Below are 22,418 nucleotides of genomic sequence, written 5' to 3'. Positions count from 1 at the left end.
ATTTGTGTTAGTCGTAAACCTAATTAAAAAGTGGTATAAAATGAGTAGTGCAAAAAATGCTCAAACAAAAATGATTTAAGCCGTAAATGATGATGATGATCCTTCAAATTTAGTGGTAAAATCAGGCACTCTAATCTGTTTATGAAATTCAAAATGTAACAAGTTTTGAAACGCGAGCCTTCACTTCAGTGGCGTGATCTTGACTCGATCTTCTACATATTTATCTTACAAATCACATACATGTAAAAATGAACGGGGTTTCCTCTTCGGTTAAGTAACAGTTTTCACACGAGGATTTGTGTCCATGGACGAAGGCAGCACAGGCACAGTCTTTACAGTCCAAAGAGCGAGTTTGTGGAGGCGCACAGCGGGTTCACAAAGCATTCGTACACCTTTAATTACTACTTCTTTTTTTTTATTATGCAGCAATATGACACTGAGTTGGTTTGAGTTCATTAATGGGAAAGATAATTGACAATTACTCCAACATAATGTGTTAAAAATTGATATTTAGAAGGTTTTGGATAATACTGTCAGAAAAAAAATAAAGATTTACATTGGGCAGATCAACTACAGACCCATGACATTGCTCAATCAGATTAACCTGCATAAAAAGTCATTGATTAAGAAACTGATTTGGAAACACTCTTTCTGTAAAAAAGGAAAAATTGTAGAATATTGAAGAATTGATATATAATAATACTAATCCGTGCACCATCAGCATCAGAATGCTGCATATTGAAATATAATAAATATGAGAGTATCATGAATACTTTGTGAACTGTACATTGTGTTGTATTGGCCTCAGTTATGACCCCGTGGAGTGGACAGTGGGGATGGGGTAGAATTTGGAGATGCGGCTCTGGGTGGAAGGGTTAAGGCACTCGGATTCTCCGGTCATTTTGAAGAACACCTCCTGCTCCTGCAACTTCCGCGCAAACTCCTCCTCCAGCGCCTGAAAACACAAGTGTCATGGTGAGGGTTGTTTTCTGAAATGGTTGACAGTAACAAAGATGGGATTGAAACTGTGTGAACCCAATGGTTGTATGGGTGGATATCTTTCCGCCTGTACTTTCGCTCACAGTGGCCTCTAGAAATCTCCAAGATCAAATGTTTCGTAGGTTTTATGGTGAGAGGTTTTATGCTCTCCAGTCAAGAAGTTTTAGATATGGGAAAAGTTGAACTGGATAAAATGCGCTCGGTTCAGGCTCAGTAAGAGGTTAACTTCATTAATAGCACCGGTATTAACTTAAACATTTTATTGGATGAAAATATATTACTGAAAATGCTAGGGTTATAAACAGTTCAAAAAGGTCAGTTATTGTTTGAGTTCAGGACATTTCGCCTCTCGTCCAATATGCATCTTCTTGCTCTTCATAGTTTTTGTTTGCCCTAAGCTAGTTTCTGAGCTGGACTATCAGAGACTGAACAGAGGAGTAATGGACGACTGTGAAAACTTTTACTTCAGTCAAAACACAGTATGTCTGGTGGTGCAGTTTTACCTTCTTCCTGGGCCGTAGTTTCTCTCTCCACTCTTTGAGCTCCAGACTGTGCTCCTCGTCCAACTCTTTGAGCTTCTGAGTCTCGTGTTCGATCAGCAGGTGGCACTTCTCGTTCTGCAAAAAAAAGACGGCAGCATTTACGGTGTGGTGTTCATGATATTCAGATGTCTGTGTTTGACAGTGGGTGGAAAAAAAAAAGACTGTGCAGCCTCATTGTGTAATTTCACGCATATCTACTACTTCTACATTGGAGTTCATTATGGTATCGTAAAAGCCAAAGAATCTTAACAGGAGGTCCGGCAGATTTATGGCCAGTTCCCAGCCTTGTTGCTGACCTGGAGCTGCTGTAGCTCTCTGATGTTGGCGTCACACTGGAGCTGCAGGTCTCGCATCTGGTTCTCGTGTTTCTGTTGCTGGTGCAGACGCTCGTTCTTCTGACGCTTCTCCTCCTGTGCTGCAAACTGAGGCACAGAACAGAGTTTAATTCAGGGCTGCAAAATAATCACAAATGCAAAATGCAATGTGTGAAAAGAAAAACAATGCGAACAGGGTCTTTGTGCTTTCAGGGCCATAGTTCCAAATTGCACTGGATGTTACTACAATAAGACTCATAATATTTATCGTATCGTATTCTAGTTTAAATGCTTTAATCTTTTAACCCCCACTTTAAAGGGATATTTCAGGATTTTTGACATAGCCTATACACCAGGGTAACGCCTCATTAACTCATTAAACTCATCAAAACGGATCATTTTCCTTGCATTGTTGTCACTTTTTTGTAATGCATTTTGAACGCTTTTTTTTGTTGCTCTTTAAAAAAAAAAGTCCATTATTTTTTCACATTTTTGTCACTTTTTCATAGATTTTTCCTCATGTTTTAGTTGGTCTTTTGTTGCATTTTCATCCTAATTTTTGTTGCAATTTTGACACCTTTTTCCAAGAAGCTTTCAGATTTAGTTAAAACCAAACTGGAGAGAATGTGCTCAGTTTGAGGTGGGGGTTAAGAGGTTAAACAGCGCTAGTATTTCACCTGTTTGACCCGCTCCCGCTCCTGCTCTTGGGTGATGGTGGCGGCCGTGATGCGCAGGCTCTTCTTGAACATGGCCATGCGTGTCTTGGCCTCGCTGCGCTGGATCTTGGGGAGTCTGGTTCGCTCCTGCGTCTGCTTGTTCTTCATCTCCTCGATCAGACGCTGGTTGTAGCGCTGCATCTGCTCCATCTCCTGCTCCGGCCAAACAACAACATAGAAAAAAAGAATCATTATGAGGAATTGGGTTTAGTTTAGGGATGGGTTAGGGGTTTCAGTTTGAAACAGTTTTGTATTTTGAGAGGGCAAATGTTTCCCACCTTCTCGTGCCTCTTGAGCAGTTGGTGTCGCTGCATGAAGTACTGGTCTTTGAGCTGCTGCTTGAACAACTGGTGCTTCTCCTGCAGATGGCGCTCTTCCAGCTCCCACATGGCAGCTTCTCTTGCTGCAACAAGTCAGAGATAAACAGTTCATAAGACACCACAAACCGCATTAAGCTCAACATTACTGCTGTATTTCATTGCAGTGGAATCTTTGCTGTCCTGGATTCAGCGATTTTATGAATAGTTCCCCTTTGCTTGGTTACGTAATTAACTTGAAATGTAGACCACTGCTCAGCCCTGGTATGTGCCTGCTATAATCACGGTCTAGTCAATAAAACACGTTTTATCCCTTTTTTGTTTTGAGTCTTTCATTTATGCTCTGAATAACCCCTAAAGGGTATAGCCAATTATTTTGCAATCAACTAAACTCACATGCATTAGTATTTAGGTGTGTGTTGTGGTCAAAATGAAGCTAAAATGCTCGCAGGTTCAAAGCTGTTACTACAAAACGTGATTAAAATAAACTTTACTTTGAAAAATAATAGCACTCTTCAGTTTTGCCTTCTTAACTCTTAAATCTTAACTCCCGCCTGAACCAAGCACATTTTCTCCAGTTTGGCTTTAACCAAATCTAAAAGCTTCTTGAAAAAAAGTGTCAAAATAGTGACAAAAATGTGACAAACAAAAAATATTCAAGAGAAAAACGCGATGAAAACAAAACAAAAAAGCAAGAAAAGAGTGACAAGAAAAGTGACAAAAACGTGATAAAAAGGTGATGAAAAAAGTGATTAAAAACGCCACAAAAGAGCAACAAAAATATGACACAAAAAAAGAGGCAAATTTACAATGGCAACAACGCAAGGAAAAACATCAGTTTAGATCAGTTTTGTAAGTCTTAGCTTTCAAATGAAGCGTTACACCGGTCTATAGGCTGCAACCTGCAGTTGAGAAGCTTTTAGCTTTGGGTAAAGCTGAACTGGGGGTTAAGAGGTTAACCTGACTTATTTCCAAGAAATTGCCTGCTAAGTATCGCGAGTGATCCTGGAACCCTGGTTGGGCAACACTGCTTTCCCCTAGCCTGATAAACCACACCCACTTATTTTCTGCGCGAAAAAAGGTTGGTCTGGCCATACACAGTTAACAAGTTTCTGATTGGCGGCTAAGGCCTAACTGAAACAAGCACGACCGTCACAGAGAAATGACACGGCTATATCACTCGCTGCACCACTATGTTGTTAGTTCAATTAACATTAGCATTAGCCAAAACTAATCATGGATGAGGTCGTCGAGGATTTTGCCTCCACATTCTCCGCGTGGTTTATATACAGTTCATATTTTGTGAATTGGACCACAGTTGTTGACGTCCGCTAATTGCTAATTGGTTTATTTCACTGACAATCTGTGCGTGTCAGGCCCGCCCGTTCAAACTGCTCCAATTGCTCCATGACCAGACTAATTCTCTGCGTGGAATGGACAGGTAATATTATGGCGGAGCCAGGCAGGCTTTACCCTATAGGTGGTATTTATCACATTGAAGAATCATCATGTTATGAATCAAACTACCTCACAAACATGTCGGAGTAAAAATACTCCCCTCACTTTCCTAATACGATCTTTAAGCTCTGGAGCATTAGTTTGGGCAGTGAAAGCTCTTTATCAGATCCTTCAGAGAAAGTCCCTCTGAACCATGTCACGGGAATCCAGCTCTGAACTGTTGTTTGTCAAACTCCAGGCACCAAGTCTGAGATTAGGCCACGAGCTTTACATTCTGTTGCTCTGAAGGCAATAATAATAAAAGCTGCAGCACAGAATCAGCTAAAACATTACCAAATTACAGCAAGTTGTTTGGGTTACTTTTACTGTTCCTAAACTTTGGTCAGGACACACAATAAACCTCTTCACCCCCACCTTAACCAAGCAAATTTTCTCCAGTTCAGCTCTACCCAAATCTTAAGCTTCTCCCTGCGCTGTCGTCACTTTTACGCCGTATTTCTCCACACTTTTCTGTCTCCTGTTTTTGCATTTTCATTGCTTATTTGTTGCACTTTCGTTGCTTTATCGTCACTATTTAGTCGCCTGGTTATGTTGCTTTTTCATCACTTTTTTGTTGCTTTTTCAGATTTGTTTGTCACCTGTTTTATTGCGTTTGGTCACTTATATGGCACGGTTTTGTTGCTTCTTCAACACTGTTTTGTCGGCTGTTTTGTTGCTTTTTCAACACTATTTTGTCGGCTGTTTTGTTGTGTTTTTGTTGCTTTTTCAACACTGTTTTGTCGGCTGTTTTGTTGCTTTTTCAACACTGTTTTGTTGGCTGTTTTGTTGCTTTTTCAACACTATTTTGGCGGCTGTTTTGTTGTGTTTTCGTTGCTTTTTAAACACTGTTTTGTCAGCTGTTTTGTTGCTTTTTCAACACTGTTTTGTTGGCTGTTTTGTTGCTTTTTCAACACCATTTTGGCGGCTGTTTTATTGCGTTTTTTGTAACGTAACTTTTGTTGCTTTTGTGGCTTTTGTGGCTCTTCTGATATTCTTTTTTTTATGAAGCTTTTAGATGTGGGTAGAGTCAAACTGGAGAAAATGTGCTCGGTTAAGGCGGGAGGTTTGTAGGTTAAATAAAATGTCGTTAATAATCATGTTATTATATTTTTTTAATATAGGGGTTGAAAATTGCTGTAGTAAAAATGTCCTATACGTGATTGTCGCAACAGATCATTGGAGTGTATCCTTCTGGCCCCGATCTCGACCCTCCCGCAGTCCCTCGCTGCTGACTCTGGTACCTCTGAGCAGCTGCTGTTTGTGGTTGAGGCAGTCTTTCTCGATGGTGGCCAGTTCATGCTTGTGTTGCTGAATGATCTTCTTCAGGGCACTGTCCAAATCCTGCTGCTGCTTCTGTAAGAACTCCTGCTCCTGAAATTACAAACACAAGCGTTTGATGAATAGAAGAATTGTCACTACACCCAGCACCACAAACTATTTGGCGATTCGTAGCTTTTTTCCTGAATTAAGCTCTTAGATTTTGGATATACGGACGTGTGGGAGTGTGCACAATACTCCAGTACTTACTTACTTGCTTACAGTCCAGGAGGCTCAGTGCCAGGCGTATCTAGGGCTAATCTGTCTGATCAACCAGACAGCAACAACAAAAGGCTGTTTCCTCTCCAATCCTCTGTCCTAATTGGCTCACAGCAAACCACAGACCGAGAGAACCCTGCTCACCTTTTCTGTCGAGCTGCTGGAGTACGTTTTATCGCTCTACTTGCCACTATTTATTCGCACTTCAGTTTTGTTGATAAATCATTAATGAGACAATATGAGAGAAATTGTTTCAAATACTGGGGTGACAATGTCGTAGTAAAACATTTCGACACAGAGTTTCATATACTGGTAAGGTAATAAGTGAGATTTAATGCTTTTTCATGTAATTTTAAAATGCCACTGATGTATCTGTGCAAATTTAATTTATTTAATGAGGATACATTTTGGAAAAGTCTGCAGCAAAACATTGTGTACAATTTCAGCCAAATCTGCAGCTCAATGTGTTTTTGGACCATAATTTTGTGTATTTTTGATGAACTTCTGCAGTAAAAACAGTTGAACAATCGATTTAATGCCAGTGTAAATCCAATCTAATGCTTTTTGATGACATTTAAGGCCTTCGTTTTGGCACAATTCATTTCAAGATTTTTAATGCCCTGCGGAAACCCTGATTTAAGTACAAATCGCAAGCAAAATCTTGTTTTTTCACATGAAGTTTTGTCAAAATAAGAAAGAAAACCAAATTAAAAAACTAAACTGTTGCAGAGTAAACGAGTAAAAGTAAAAACGTGTACATTTATCAGTGAAACACAATGATTTTGCGATATGGCCACCAAATATTGTGCAGCCTGGATCACAATACATATTACATACAGTATTTGTTGCTTCTATAAATATTATTTGTGCGTCTGAGTCACTGTGAGAAATACATATTTTACCTTGTGGATGAAAAAAGCCTGTACAGAATTACTGTTTAATACTTTAGCTCTATCATTAATATCCGTAATATAACCTGTTTAGAACCTCCTTACATAATTCATAAGTCATATTGTCTTGGCAAGTGAATTTCCCCCCATGGCAAACTGAACAGAAGGCTCACTCGCTGGAAAAAGACGAGACTCAACACAAAAGCCATCACTGCAAACTCCGAGCCGCCACTTACTTCCTGAACGGGAGCGCTGCGCGGCGTGTAAGAGGAAAACTGCAAAGACTGAATCATGACATGGGCCACTCCCTGTAGATCACAATACAATGTCTAATATTGAACGCACCAGTCAACACAAACGAAACGATACGTGTCAAACCAATGATGAAAAGAAAACAGACATCGGTTTGCAAGTTTTGAATTTTAAATTTGAAGACGGGAAACGGAAGAAGCATGATGAAATCCACAGCAAACAAACAAAGAGCCAGGGTTACCTCGTCCAGTGGGGCGTGTACAGTATAATGTCCTCTCTGATTTGTTTCATTATGGCATTTGTCACAATTCTTGGAGAAAGTCGCACGTCCTGACTGCCCGGCGTCTGAGCAGCAACGAGCGCAATAAATCACAATAAACGGAAATGTGAGCTGTGGATGGATTAGCCCTTTACAGGAACGGTGAGTTGTTACATTTTAGCTTCTCCTCGTCTAAACACTGCCCATAAACCCAAACAAAGGCAGAGCTGAGAGTCTCATATCGGTTCAATCAAACAAAGCTCTCTATAAATAGCGGCTGCAGGGCTCAAATAGGAGGCCAAAACCACGGACTCCTGCTCGGTCAGCTGGGAGGGACGGTAACAGTAGCAGTGAGGTCCGAAGACTGAACTGAACACAGTCATATTGTAGTAAAAGTAACAGGATTTTTTTTGGACACAATAATAAGAACATTTATTTACATTGTCTATGGTATCATCATTTGTTTGATATTTTTACTTTCTGGAATTATTCATTTAACCAGAATCTCTTTATCAGGGGAGTCTTGGCCTCAGAATTGTGTCTACTTTACATGTTTTTAATGTAAGAGCTGTATGTAACAAGTAAAATTCTCCATTGTGAGTTCAATTCACCTTATTCCGGAGGCTCGCGTGGGCGCCGCCATGAATTGTGCGCGCCCCTTTTCTCCTATGTGTTAACATGGGACAAGAGAAGTCCACATAAAGTCAGTTACTACACGAAAACAAAGCCGTTTTTCGGCCGCGCTGAGAAACGCTGCAGTGTTGACATGTCGGTGCGAATGAACATTGAAAATTTTACACAAATCAATCGACTAAACATCCGATTTGAGCGGAGAATATTTTCCCTCGTTCTCCGTTAAAATGAACGGGCTTCGAGCTCGACCGGAAGTGTCTGGACAACGGAAGTGCAGAGACAACGCAAAAAGAGGCAAAAGTGGGCGGAATAAGGTGAATAAAGGCTATCTTATCTTATCTTATCTTTAATGACGAGGGACAACATGCGAAGTCCATGTGGAAAGCCTCACTTGGTCTGGGAATTGCGTTGCCTTTCTGCAGCGCTTGTCATTCATAATTGACTCTGTGCATAACTTCAAATCATAACAATGCCGCCCAAGAGGTGACTTCCTCTTTCGATCCAGCACGCCAAAATAAAAGCACACAGCTCATCTCATTGATTAGTGAAACAGGTACTTGTAACATTACAAGAATAAAATGAAATACAGTACACACATTTGAAGTGTTTTGTCTGTTAATAGTTCGGCAGAAAGAAAGCTGAATGAATAAGATGGTGCTTTTATTTTGGTGTGCTGGATCGAAACAGGAAGTCAGTTCTTGGGCAGCGTTGTTATGATTTGAAGTTACGGTCATCGGTTATAGGCTAGCTTTAAATCTGATGTAAAATCCTTATTATTAATGCGAAAAGGATCACAGCCCTGTCCCGCGCACTGACCTCCTTCTTGCGGTTCTTGAGCATGTTCTGGTACTTGGACAGCTCCTTGTCCTGCTCCGCTTTGATGCGCTTGGCCTCGTCCCGGAGCCGGTTGGTGTGATCCTGCTCCAGACGCTCGATGGTCTGCTTCTGCTGCCGCTCCAGGTTCTCCACCTCCTGGTCGTACTGGCGCTTCTTACCCTGAACAGGAACAAAACACCAACATCACTTTGCCGTTATAAACTTGCTTTTGTGTCGCATTGATGTTTTAGATTTCATAATTCAATCTTATTTAGTGCAACAGAACAAAGAAGTAAAGAGAGTGATGTGCATTTTATCTACTCTTAGCATTTTCTTTTTGCAAAACGATGTACATCAAACCTATATGGAAGTTTTGGTCCTACAGTAGAGAGGCTTTTGACGATGGTTTATTGAAACGGCAACACATTTATTCACACCTATTTTTTTTATTTTTTTACACCAGCGACCAACAAACTAACACGTTCTTTCATACATCTGGATGCTGTTCACGAGCCATCATTTTAAGCTTTATTTTTTGGTTTATAGGTTGCAGCTTAGATCAAAATCAATACCAGGAGATCAGTCAAAACTATATTAACTTAAAAAAATAAATAATGCTTGACTATTTGTGCCAGTAAAATCACACTTTATAGCACAACATCCACTGAAAAATGCAGTGTGCCAGTTTATTTACATTTATTCTAAAGAAATATTGAGCGTAAAAGCAAATAAAAATGTATGTATTAGAGGTCAACCGATATGGTCAGGTCGATGCTGATTTTTGGGAATTTTAATTGCCCGATGCCGATATGCTCGGCTGATATTTTTGGCCACTTTTTCCAAATGTCTATAATCCTGTAAAAACATAAATACTTGGCCACTTCAGCACTGGCTGATTTTATTTTATTTTATTATTACTGTAGGTGATTCAATCATAGTTTCTGTCCCAGCTTTGATTAGTTAGCATTAGCATACTGTTGCTAGCCCCGGCATGCAGAGGTTAAAACTAAACAGCGATTGAATTCTCCAGGGTCTGTGCTTCAAAATGAGGTGCAGCATGTCCATACTGACGGAGGTTTATTGAAACTAACTTGTCACTAACCAATTTTCATTGCAATATTTCTCTGTTCTCCTCAGGCCTAGGGCTCATTTTAAAGCCCTGACTTCTCTCTTTCCAATGCAAAAAACGGGAAGTCTCTCTCACTTTGGCTCCCAGAGATATCGGCTTATTTCGGCGCTAGATCGGCCGATAGCCTTTATTGTAAAATCCCAAATATCGGCCGATATATCATACCTCTAGTATGTATGTAGCCAAAGTTAGTACATAATAACATATTGCTAAACTCTATAAAGTCAGATTTGACCTAAGAATGATAAAGTTGGTAAAGTTACAAGTCTGAGGCCAGATTCGTTGCTTTCCTTACAGTAGTTTCTTGTTCAAATCGTCTGTAGATTTGCTCTTTCTGCTGCTGGAGTTTGTTGCTGAGCTGCTGCTGGGCTCTCTGCTCTTCCTTCTGCAGCAAACGCAACTCCCTCAGCTCCTGACGCCTGAAAAAACAAAAATTACAACGCAACATGTCAATTATTATGTGCAAATCACCGGGAGAACTTTAATTAGCACAGCAGAAAAATAAATACGTTTCCAAGTGTAAAAAAAAAAGCACCGTGCACTCAACTACAAATGAGAAGTGAAATTAGCATTCTGAAAGTTCCCACAGAACAGCTGTGCGGTGCATTTCCCGGCATCTCAATTTACAAATATTTGCATAAAGCTAAGTAGGTAGAATGCATAAAAAGCTGGAAATACCTCAAGAATCTCATCTCCTCGCTCTTGGTGTCGTTGTCCGTGACGATCTTTGAAGTGGTCACGCTCACTTCCACTCCGTCCACCATGAACTTGCGAGTCTTCTTCAGTGTCTTCCTCTGACGCCTCGTCTCCTGGAAGAGCATCGAACATTTCAGATTTGATTCACGTAACAGCACTGCCAGACTCTGTTCACTTCAGATGATGAGATATTTATGATTGATGGCGCAGAATTTGAAAAGCGACACCAAAACAAAAGTAATAACTTGCCTCCAGCTAAAAATCTACAACCAATGAACGTATAAAACATTGGTATACAGTCTGACAGCCAGATTTAATCCATTTATTCATATGCTTTTGTTAGAACTTTTTTCCCCAGGCCTATAGATTTTATCACCCTCTTAATTATTATTCATGATAAATTGTGAATACCTGGATATTAACTGAAGTGGGCTCTTTAGTTTTGGACAGAAAGCTGGAGATGGACAGGTTGAGGTCGACGCCGCTGTTGTTTTTCTCTTTCTCCTCTTTGGCGGCCACCACCTCTTTCTCCGCCTCTTTCTCTCCGTTCTCCTTGTTTGAGGCGACTTGGTCCGGCAGCGTCACGGTCACTTTCAGATTTTTGTACCTCTCCTCCTCCTCCTCCTCGGTCGGTGACGTCGGCTCCTCCGCTGCTTCCGTCTTGTCTTGTTGCGGCATTTCAATCACCTCTGGACTTTCTGCTGTGGCTTCTGTGACCTCTGCTGTGTCCACTTCCTTTTCGTCCTCCGCAGTGAGCTCCAGTTGCTCCATCTCCTTAGCCGGCGCGTCGGGCTCAGTCTGTGCGACGCAAACCTCAGCCTCTGTTGGTTTTTCTTCCGTCGTTCCCTTTATCTCTTCCATGGGAGTGTCGATAATTTCTTCTTTCTGCTCCTCTTCCACGTGGTTGGCTACGGGCAGGATAGCACCAGGGCCGGGTAGAGGGGCGAGGGGGGTGAGCGGGGTGAGGGGTGTGAGGGGTGAGAGGGGCTCGATGGTCTCTGGGACGGACTCTAAACTGGTGGGGGACAGCAGGATCTTCTCATCTTCCGAGCTGGCAACGCTGACGTCCGATGGAGCGCGTTTGTGGCCCTGCAGAGTGCAAAGTATTTACAATCAGTGTCTTTTTTGCCATCTACATATACAGTGGGAAGAAAAAGGCCATAACATGTAAACATTCCCAGGAAAGCGTGGAATAAGTAAGTACACCCCCTCAATCTCCCTGAACCGCAACAGTTTTGTAAAGAGGAATGGTCCAAGATTCATCCTGATCACTGTGAGCGTCTAATCTACAACAACAGAAAAGCAGTTATTGCTGCAAAAGGAGGATCAACCAGATATTTAATACAAGGGTTCACTTATTCCACGCTGTTGTGAATGTCAGTTTTTCCTACAAATTATCTTGATAAACTTGTGAATTGATTCTTCCATTGAGCCTGGACAACTTGCTGTATCATCAATGGAAAAAAATGTTTCAAAGATACCTGAGACATTCACAACAGCGTGGAATAAGTAAGTGAACCCCAGTATTAAATAGCTGGCTGATCCTTCTTTTGCAGCAGTACCTGCTTTCCTGTAAAAACAGATTAGATGCTCACAACAATCAGGATGAATCTTGGATCATTCCTCTTTACAAAACTGCTGCAGTTCAGCAAGATTCAGTCGGTGTACTTACTTATTCCATGCTCTCCTGTGAATGTTTACATGTTATGGCCAATACAAATATGATCAAATGTAAATGTCTGGGTGGTATCAGGCTAAGTGGACACTGTTTACTCATTCTTATGATTTTGATGAAGATCAGACCACATTTTATGACCAATTTAGACAGAAACGCGAGAAATTCCAAATGGTGCATTTACTTTTTCTTCCCACTGTATATCAAATGCATAAGACAATGATACAAAATACAGTGTTGAAATAACTTCATGCGAATAATTGTTGATGCCAGAAAGCATAAACCAAGCAATTTCCTGCAATAACTAGACATAGTGCACATTGGTGGGGACTATGTTTGAATACATTACAAGATAAAGCAAATTATACAGTTGCTTAAAATGATAAAACAGTAATAGACTAAAACCTGCATGTAAGAATGGTTAATATTTTAGATCAAACTTCAAGGTCTTCATAATATCCAATCCAATGTAAAGGCCACATGTGCTATACTGAGGCCAACTTGAGGCTAAGATATACGAGTGCACATTACTCACCCGTGTTTCTGCCTCCTCCTCCTCTTCCTCCTCCTTGTGCTCTTCGATCTCTTCCGTGACCTCAGCCTTGGCTTCAGCGACCAGCTCCCGCAGCGGCTTGTTATCCACGACACTCGACACAAACGGGTGCTGAGGGCAAGAAAAATATATTCAGCATTAATTCATGTGGTTTTCTGAGGCCTATTTTTCATCCCAGGTCTATCAATGAATAAAAATTGCATCCTATCCTTTTAATGTGTTCAACTAGATAAGAAACAAATGTGTATACTGTACACAAAATGCTTCAAATCGCTGTGTTTTTTTTTCTGATAACATACTGCCATCAATGGTTAAGGCTACAATGCTTTGCACTTCCATGAAAAACAACACTACCATCTATATTTTCAATACAACATACCTTTTTTGGTTTCGAAATCTGCTGCACATAGTGTATCGCTGGCCCCAGAATATGCAGCTTCTTAGATATCAAGACCTTCACAGGTGGCACTCCATTATTTAGCATTTTTAAACCCATTTTCTTCGTACTTTCCCGCCAAAAGCCTATTGTAAAATGTGCAATGTATCCGACGTGTGTCTCCTACAGACACTGTTTGCAGACTGGCAGTGATTTGGCAGAGCACAAGAGAGCTCATGGAAAAAGCACAGCCTGCTCTGACGTCAGCGCGGCACAGGATGAGTACACCTGACACATATGTCCCACAGGTAAGCCCTGATGTGGCAGCTGGGGCCATATTTATTACAGGGATTAACTTGATTTAAATAGGCATCTGCTGTACACAATAGGGTCTGATCATGCTTAGCCATTAAAACGACAGTAATGGCAAACAACATGGCATTTGCATACAGTGTACTTGTTCTAAGCAGGATTAAACCAGAACAGGACAATTTCATTTGCAGAGTATGATTCCAAACGGCTACAAAGCTTAACGTTTATGTTCGGACTTCAACACGTTAATTTTGATTAATAAATTAATTACAAAGATTTAAAGGGACTAGATGCAAGTTGGTCATTTTTATACTGACTACTTTCACCTCAGGTCTTACGTGTAGCTGCAGGTTCTATATTAAGCTCGTGCCTGACGGCACTTCGGACCCGAATTAACACCTTTTTGAGTGACAGTGCAGGATTTTAGAGGCAGTTGTGGTGAACAAGTCTGAGCTCATTCTACACATTAGGACATGGCTGGAACATGTTGTAAGAAGATGAAAATACTTACTTTTAACATTAATACTTTTTAAAACTCCGTAGAGTCCCTTTAACACAGCCATTCCCAAAGTCCGGGACATCACGGCCCCGTTATCCATTTGAAAATCTTTCAGGGCCCCCCTAATATGAATAATTTACTCTATTTAAAGGAATTGTTGTTTTTTTTTACAGCCAAAATTACATTCTAAATAAGAATGAATACATATGCAAGTCAAAAACTGTCTTTAAGTAGTACATTTTAACAAATACATATACATTTGCTTTTAAAATCCAATTTGATCAACATACTTGCTTTATGTAAAAGCTTTAGGGGCCCCCATGAAGTGCCTCTGAGACCCACCAGGGGGCCCAGGACCCCAGTTTGGGAAGCACTGGCTTAGCAGATTAACAACCATAAATACATTTGTTGTTTAGCTCATGTGTCCATCGATTTATTCAATAATTTAGTCGCAAAAAAGGGTTTTTGAATTGTTTTATAATTTCGATCACGATTAATAAATGACAAACCCTATAATTAACTTGATTCAAAAGTTTGAATCCCACCACTAATCATTTTCAATCATACTATCTCAGGAGACGCGTTCTCACACCTGCAGAAGTTGTGCAGCGGTCCATCTGTTGTCCACATTCTTGTCTAGACATCGTCTGAGGAAGTCGCTGAACTCTGGAGACCTAAAGACAGAAACAAAGTCAAACAAAACCAGATATGATTTAATAGACTCGTTTACTGCATGTTGAGTAAAAGCAACAGTGTTTCTCTCTTGAACTGCAATGTTGACATATGTTTCACCATGTTTTCAATACATGTCTGTGTAAGCTCTCCAGTGGTCGACAAACGCTATTAAGCTGTCATTGGTACTGAGTTGTTTTGGTGCTGGGGACTTTTAGATCTCAGCAACTGACACAGTCTTTTGAGGTGATAAGCTTTTGTCTACACTGCTTTTTACACACTCATAGTTACTGGACAGTTTCATACACTCTTCAATTCCGTAGATTCTGTAGCCACAGTCTTCTCCCATTCAGCCACAACTAATCACTAACTCACACGCCGCATTCATGCACAGACAAGGTACTTCTAGCCCACAAAGAACCTCCAATCTTTACATTTGTGACCGAGCGCTCTACCGCTGAGCCACCGCCGCCCAGCCGTTCACAAGTTAATCAGACTTTGTCGTCGGGGCACACACCAGCGGGACGGCTGCATGAGCGTGGGAGGATCCGCTTTGGCGATTTTCAGCAGCACTCTCATGGGGTTCATCTCGTGGTTGGGCGGTTCAACCTGAGCCAGCTCAATCAGGGTCACCCCCAGAGACCAGATATCCGCCTTGAAGTCGTACGGACGGTCCTTAGACGTTTCACACATCACCACTTCCGGAGCCATCCTGAAGAAAAAAACAACAGTTGATTAAATGTAGCTTAACTCGATGCTCTTTATCAGTTATTATACAGCAACAATGTGCTGTCTCACCAGTAGGGGGTTCCTATGAAGGAGTCTCTTCTCTGCAGTGTTTTGGTGTTTTTGGCAGACACCCCGAAGTCAGCTGGAACACATGCGGCACAAATAAGGACAAGGGAAATCATGTATTACAAACAATCCAGCCGTTCATTTGAAAGTGGTCAAAGGCTGCTCCCTAAAGCAAAGTAATCAGAGCAAAACAGTACGACCAAGGGAGATTAGCTGAATATTTATAGCACTCAATACAGCATGCTCTTAAGATGTGTTTGCATGTGACTTTAGGATTGCAGGAATTGACTATTCTTACATAACGTGGTGCAAAACATGAATTCATCTGGACATGTTGTTCAGTCAAATCAATTATGCTATTAGAGACTATGAAATCATAATATATTGTAGGTTAATATATTGCAGGACTTTCACCTGACTGAGATTTAGGCTACACAACTTTGCTAACACGTCAACAGCCTAAAATGTTAAACTTAACTTAAACATTTGCAGAAGTTCAGTGTTAGTCATAGTTCATCTAATTTAGTATCATGAGAGCCTTGTTATTATCCTGAGGTGCCATTTATTAAAGTTACATTTGCGTACACATTTAGTTGAAACATATCGTATTGTAACGTACTGTGTTTAACGGCTTTGGCAAAATCAAGTTTCTACAGGAGACAGCAAGTCAAACTGAATGCTTTTTAATGCCTAAATACGATATTCTTAATGCTTTATTCGAAAGACATTCAATCAAACAGGGGAATTAATGTTGATATTGAAAGCTAAATTGGACACAACGCAGCAAAATATTGTGTAAAGTTTCCGTCAAAACTGCAGCTGAATTTGTTTTAGGTTTTGTGCTTTTCACAAATGTAAGCAGTAAAAATAGTTGAGCAATGTCACTGTTTAGATTTGATGCCAGTTTGAATCAGGTTCGATGCTTTTAAAAGACTTTTAAGGCCTTAAAGCAATACTAAGTAACTTGTTTCCCATAATAAATCCTTTCCGTAGTCCCTTTGGGAGTAATACAAGTGTTACTGGGATGATTGCGGGGTCTTTGATCCCCCAGAAAACCATGCTTGCAACTTGACTGCCACCGGGTCAGAGTCACCAATACGCACTAATGGCCTCTAGGGTGCACGAGTTACTTAGTACTGCTTTAAAGGAATAGGCCACTGTTTTTACATACTGAGATATGCTCTTACCTCACTTTAGTCGAGTTAATATATCCCCGTCTGGTCTTTGTCCGTGCGCTCTGTCACTCAAACGGAGCACATACGCAGCCTCTCCCACATGTCATATAGCTCCAAAAAAGCTCACGATAGAAGCTACCAAGCTCTTCCACGTGTTCCCTATTTAAATAATGTTACGTGATGTGTTTTCATGCGAGGTATATTTACACAGAAATGTAACGTGTCGATTTTAGAAGCAGATAAAAAGGGGGACTATATTGTGAGGCGTAATGATACGAGGAGTAAAACGTCCGCCCAGTAACTCCTAAAGGTTATTGACGGAAGTGAGCGGGGGGAAGTCTTTAGGAGTTTTAGGAGTTACTGCGCGGACGTTTTGCTCCTCGTATCATTACGCCTCACAATATAGTCCCCCTTTTTATTTGCTTATAAAATCGACATGCTACATTTCTGTGTAAATATACTTCGCATGAAAACACTTCATGTAACTTTATTTAAATAGGGAACACGTGGAAGAGCTTGGTAGCTTCTATCGTGAGCTTTTTTGGAGCTATGTGACATGTGGGAGAGGCTGCGTATGTGCTCCGTTTGCCTGGCAGAGCGCACGGACAAAGACCAGACGGGGATATATTAACTCCGCTAAAGTGAGGTAAGAGCATATCTCAGTATGTAAAAACGGTGGCCTATTCCTTTAAAGCTGGGGTACCTAATTTTTTCTGTTCAATCTTTGACATTTTTAGTTTTGGCCTAAACTCATTCTAGCTCTCCCGCATATCCAAATTGTTCAAGCAAATTAATTATATGCACGTTTCCTGCCTGTGTTTAGCTTTGAGCAGTGGAAAAGTGAAGCAGGGAGGACCAACCCCCCAAAAAATTACACTAATTAAGATTCTTCTTTTATCTTCCATCACTCTATAAACCTGTAGGTGAAGACATAGCACCAAGGTCTGTTCTTTTGCTGTGTTTACAACATACTCTTATATGACAGAAGTAAATGTACTCTACAACAACAAAAAGTCAGGTACTCCAGCTTTAATTTAGCCATGTTTCATTTAATGACTTTTAATGCCCCACAGAAACCAGATATCACATTTTTTTCACATATTATGGCGCGTTATTAATGATTTTCACCTGCTGTATTTATCAAGCTATCAACAGCACTCTTACCTGACCCCATTCAAAAACACAATGCAGGACTAGAACACTGCGTTGTCATGCGATACCCAGTAGTTATTATACACAGAGCTCATGAGATTGCATTGCGAGTTATGTCATTGGAATAAAAAGCTGGCAGTGTGTGATTTCAATAAGCCGTGTCCAGGCAGGAATGACTCATCGCACTGCTGTGGCTGTACTGTCTAACATCTTTGTGCTCGGAGCGCTGCAGACTGTGCTCGGTTTTAAATAAAGCCGGCTAATTCAAGTGTGTCGCTCTCGTGTGGATTGTGGCATTCACACACCAAAATGTATTAGGCGTCTATCATGAGATGGATCATGTGGAACTGCAAGCTTCTGGCTTTAAAGCACTAAAGAAAGCACGGAGTAGGACGGATATCTTTGAGCTGCAGTTCCAATAAAAGTATTTTGAGCTTTGAGCAAAAATAATCAGGTTTTCTTAAGTACAGTACATGATTTTATGGCACTTCTGGGCAACGCTGGTTTTGGAGATATAAACAGTTTGACTATGAAACACTCTTTCCAGTAGCAACAGTCACAGACCACAAGAGGAAAGTATAACTGTACTGTGGATAAAGGAATAAAGTGCGCAGTGCGGAGGTCGGTGTGCAAAACAGGTTTGAAGAGACTGTCACACAGTGGTGCTTATGGTGCAATAGTGTAGAAAATAATGTGTTAATTGAGCAACTCTAAATTCATCTACTCTTCTCACTGTAAAGGGTGTGAGGCAGAAGACTAACTATCCCAGCAACTGTCGGTGGCAACTGGTCAGGATACACTTTGGTGCAATGGAAAATAACCAATTCTCTAACATATTGGTCAGATGAGGTGAGAAAGTGAAGAGAGAATCCATAATAACACAAAAAGAACAAAGAAATTCAAGCGGAGAAAGCACTTCTTACACTGTTTTTATAGATCATAGCCGTTTCCTCTGCTAAACATGGCAGTTATCACTGCCTTAAAGGGATATTTGAAGATGTTTAACATAGGGCCTCATTTCCTGGTTATCCTGAGTGCTGAGAGTGATTTCTGGAGATTTATTTTTTTAATTCAAGAGTTTAGTGGTGCTAGGCTAGTGCTAGGCTGGCGCATGTCTATGGTAACTAGTAGCCTGCATTAACAGTCTGACCCAAGCACAGTGCACCTGAGGCAAATCTTATAACACCAGAGATATAAATGTCTGTGTTGACTGAATATTTTTTTTAAATATAGCCATTTTGCATTTAAAAGAACTTATATTTGAGCAGCTTTAGCTTCCTGGTTGTAAGCTACGCAACGGCGGAGTGATCTGCTAGGTTACCGGATCTACAGCAGTTTGTTTACCTGCGGCCGGCACTACTGCAAGTGGAATTCACAAAGGAGCTTTCTGCAAATCAGATATGGCAACGTTTGGATTACCATAGACATGTACTAGCCTAGCACTACTAAACTCTTCAAATATAAGGACTGCATGAATAAAAAAATAAAAAAAAACTCAAGAAATCAACAACACTCTGGATAACTAGGAAATGAGGCCCTATGTCAAAAATCTTGAAATATCTCTTTGATATCAAAAGCACCTTTAAACATATACAAAGTGCATCCATTGCACTATTCATTCACTTTCCACTCTTGGTGATTGTAGGCTACTAGGCTTCATAGTTGCCACATACTTAAGAAAGATGTAGGAAGTGTCTTGCCCCAGGACAAGATGGCACTACGCAAAAATAGCAGCTTTATCTCCAGAGGCAGTGTTACCCTGCCTTATTGTTATATAACTTTGCTTGTAGTGCATTGAGAACCTGTTTTTTTTTTTACTTTACTGCCCTGAATCTGAAACATACCCAGTTTGACCTGCCCGTCCATGGAGAAGAGGATGTTGCCCGCCTTCAAGTCTCTGTGGATGATCTTGCTTTCATGGAGGTAAACCAGCGCCTGCAGCGTCTGTCTGCAAACCACTCGGATCTGTGGCTCTGTCAGGGGCCTCTCCAGCTCTGTGGACAGACAAAGCTACACAATTACAACTACATCAACATGAAATAGGAGATTTGTACTGTCAGCGTGGTTGAAGTGTCCTCTGTGACTTTTTTTGTTTTGGTAAAAGCTGCTTTTTGTTTTACAAACAGGCTTTGATTATCTAATCTAAAGATGATGATGACTCACCCAGCATGACAGCATCCACAGCCCCTCCTGCGCAGAACTCGATCAGGATCTGTCACAAAATATTTGCAGTTTGTTAAAAAATGCACAAGTGAATTACAAATATCGGATGTTTTGCAACAGAAAACATTGTTGGTATTTACAGGTCAATCGGGCACCAACACACTGAACTCTGTGACTCTATTGTGAAGGACTGGAAGGTTCCAGTGTTTACACACGTCTACCCATCCTGCTAAACATCTATTGTGCTCGTACAAAGGCGAAACTCTAAATCATCAGGCTGTGTGAACGTTTTTATGAGGGGTTGCAAATCTGAAAAATAGATTTGAATGTTTTTATGTCAAATCCGATAGATAGACACGAAGATAAAGCTTTATTGTTCCTGAAGGTCAGCTGTTCTCATTAAAACAGCACAATCCATCACCAAATAAATAAATCACTGATACACTATAGCTGGGCAATGAATCGCAATCTCTCATTCTGTCCTTCTCAATAATCGTCATGGGACTTTATAAGACAGGTTTGCAGCCATTTCTTTGGCAATGAGATTCTTGTGTGTTGAATTACACTCGAGGAAAGCATTTGTTTATGTTTGAGCTCAGGTTTGAATAAAAGATATGTCTAAGTTCATGAATCATGTATTCATTTCTATTATGAATAAACAAAATCAATATGAGGAAAAAAAATTATGATACATCATTGCCTCATCGTCCAGCCCTATGATATAAAATAAAAGATTAGTTGTTAGAAGTTACAAGCAGGTACATGAGTGTCTTGTTCTTTTAACTGATATAGTTTACCCGTATTCCCACATGCTTCATTGCCGGTGTAACGTCGAGATGCACTTCTTTGTCAAGCTGCACTGACAGAATCAGTGCGCATGTCTTTGTTTCTCATTAAAAACGAGTTATTAACAGTTGGTAAACTTTGTCTTGCATAATATTACGTAACTAAAGAGCAGACAACTCTTTCCTTAGCAACTTTTATTACATTTAAACGGTCATGCTTCATGATATTGACAAAACTTGTACTTTTTTTTGTTTTTAAAGCCTATATTTTCAACCGAAAGATTTTTGTTTTAGCAGCTACGTCATTTACTAATTACATGTAGAATAGACTGCCAAATTCGACAGTAAAATGTATTAAATCATGTTATTTGCTGGAAAAGCGGAACTCGATGGCTGAATGTAAAATGACTCGATAGTTCTGCACATGCGCAGCAACGAGAAGCAGTGCAACTCGACAAGCCGTCTGTTTCGATTGTACACCGGCGTCATGCACGACCTAAATATCCAAGGTGCAGTTACACGTAAGACCTGAGACGGCAGTAGTGAGCGCAACATTTCCAACGGGCATCTAGTCTCTTTAAAAGGGGCACTATGCAACTTTTTACGTTAAAAAAAGGTTGATACTTGGGCATATTTGACTTTTCAGTGACCCAGTGGCTGTATGGGCACATTTTCTCCAGTTTGCCTTTACCCAAATCTAAAGGCTTCTTGAAAAAAAGCATCAAAATAGTGACAAAAATGAGAAAGCAAGGATGAAAACGCATCAAAAAAATATAAAAAGTGACCCAAAAAAGCCACAAATCAGCAACAAAAAGTGGCAAAAGAGCAGCAAAAAAGAGACAAAAAATCAACAAAAGTGCAAAAAACCCTATCAAGAGGAACAAAAATAGCAAAAGAAAAGTGAAAAAGTTGCAAAAATTAGATGAAAAAGAAAGTGAAAAAAAGTGACAACAAAACGGCAACAACGCAAGGAAAAAGATCAGTTTAGATCAGTTTTGTAGGTCTTAGCTTTCCAATGAGGAGTTTACCCTGGCCTATATGCTAGCTCTCTAGTACAGAAGCGTTTAGATTTGGGTAAAGCCGAACTGGAGAAAATACACAGACAGTGCATTTTATTCCCTTTAGAAAAAAGAAAAGAAAAAAGAAACAAAAAAAGGAGATAAAAATAAAGAAAATACACTTGTTTTTTGCGGGTGGGAAGAGGTTAAACATGCAATGCACAGTATGTGATCTACTCAATTTATTGACAGCTCTATTTCCCCAAACATAACAAGCTATAAATCTTGTTGTTGTCCTCTATCCCCGTACGAAAAAAATCCCTCACTAGGCGTTAGCTGCCAGAGAAAAGCTAATGTGGGAGAAGTAGAAGTGTGACGCATGAGTAGGATGCTTCAGTATGAGTTTATCAAAAATACCATGATGCTGCAGACCAAACTTAGCCAGATTAGGCCAGAGACATATTTCTCAGACTGAGTGAGCTCCAAGTGAAATATACAAGTTACTGGGACATTTGAGTCAGGCGATGTAAGTGTGACTGAATGAACATGGCCTGCCTGTGAATGGAACGCTTAGCTCTTCAAGGCGTTTGGAGCTGCAGTGTGTGGCGCTGACGTAAGAGGATTGGCCCAGTTGGGGACACAGTGTGGACAGGTTTCAACACTCAGT

General features: G+C 40.5%; 1 protein-coding gene across 1 annotated transcript in view; it reads right to left on the bottom strand.

Annotated features, from left to right (window-relative positions):
* Positions 1-604: 604 nt before the first annotated feature.
* Positions 605-22,418, bottom strand: part of LOC306960780 (STE20-like serine/threonine-protein kinase) — a 29,439-nt gene continuing 7,625 nt past the window's right edge. The window contains exons 3-18 of the mRNA XM_079553316.1: positions 19,969-20,017; positions 19,650-19,799; positions 15,482-15,554; positions 15,201-15,395; positions 14,604-14,685; positions 12,807-12,935; positions 11,008-11,685; positions 10,579-10,709; positions 10,196-10,319; positions 8,772-8,951; positions 5,627-5,756; positions 2,850-2,974; positions 2,533-2,724; positions 1,838-1,963; positions 1,503-1,616; positions 605-955 (exon numbers count right to left, since the gene is read on the bottom strand). Of these exons, the coding sequence (XP_079409442.1) occupies positions 809-955; positions 1,503-1,616; positions 1,838-1,963; positions 2,533-2,724; positions 2,850-2,974; positions 5,627-5,756; positions 8,772-8,951; positions 10,196-10,319; positions 10,579-10,709; positions 11,008-11,685; positions 12,807-12,935; positions 14,604-14,685; positions 15,201-15,395; positions 15,482-15,554; positions 19,650-19,799; positions 19,969-20,017 (2,625 nt within the window). The 3' untranslated portion in view covers positions 605-808. The remainder of the gene's footprint in view (positions 956-1,502; positions 1,617-1,837; positions 1,964-2,532; positions 2,725-2,849; positions 2,975-5,626; positions 5,757-8,771; positions 8,952-10,195; positions 10,320-10,578; positions 10,710-11,007; positions 11,686-12,806; positions 12,936-14,603; positions 14,686-15,200; positions 15,396-15,481; positions 15,555-19,649; positions 19,800-19,968; positions 20,018-22,418) is intronic.

Source organism: Gobius niger (assembly GCF_951799975.1).
Source record: "Gobius niger genome assembly, chromosome: 3".
NCBI classification, from domain to species: domain Eukaryota; kingdom Metazoa; phylum Chordata; class Actinopteri; order Gobiiformes; family Gobiidae; genus Gobius; species Gobius niger.
The sequence above is the reverse complement of the archived record's forward strand: the minus strand, read 5'-3'. Positions and strand labels throughout refer to the sequence as shown.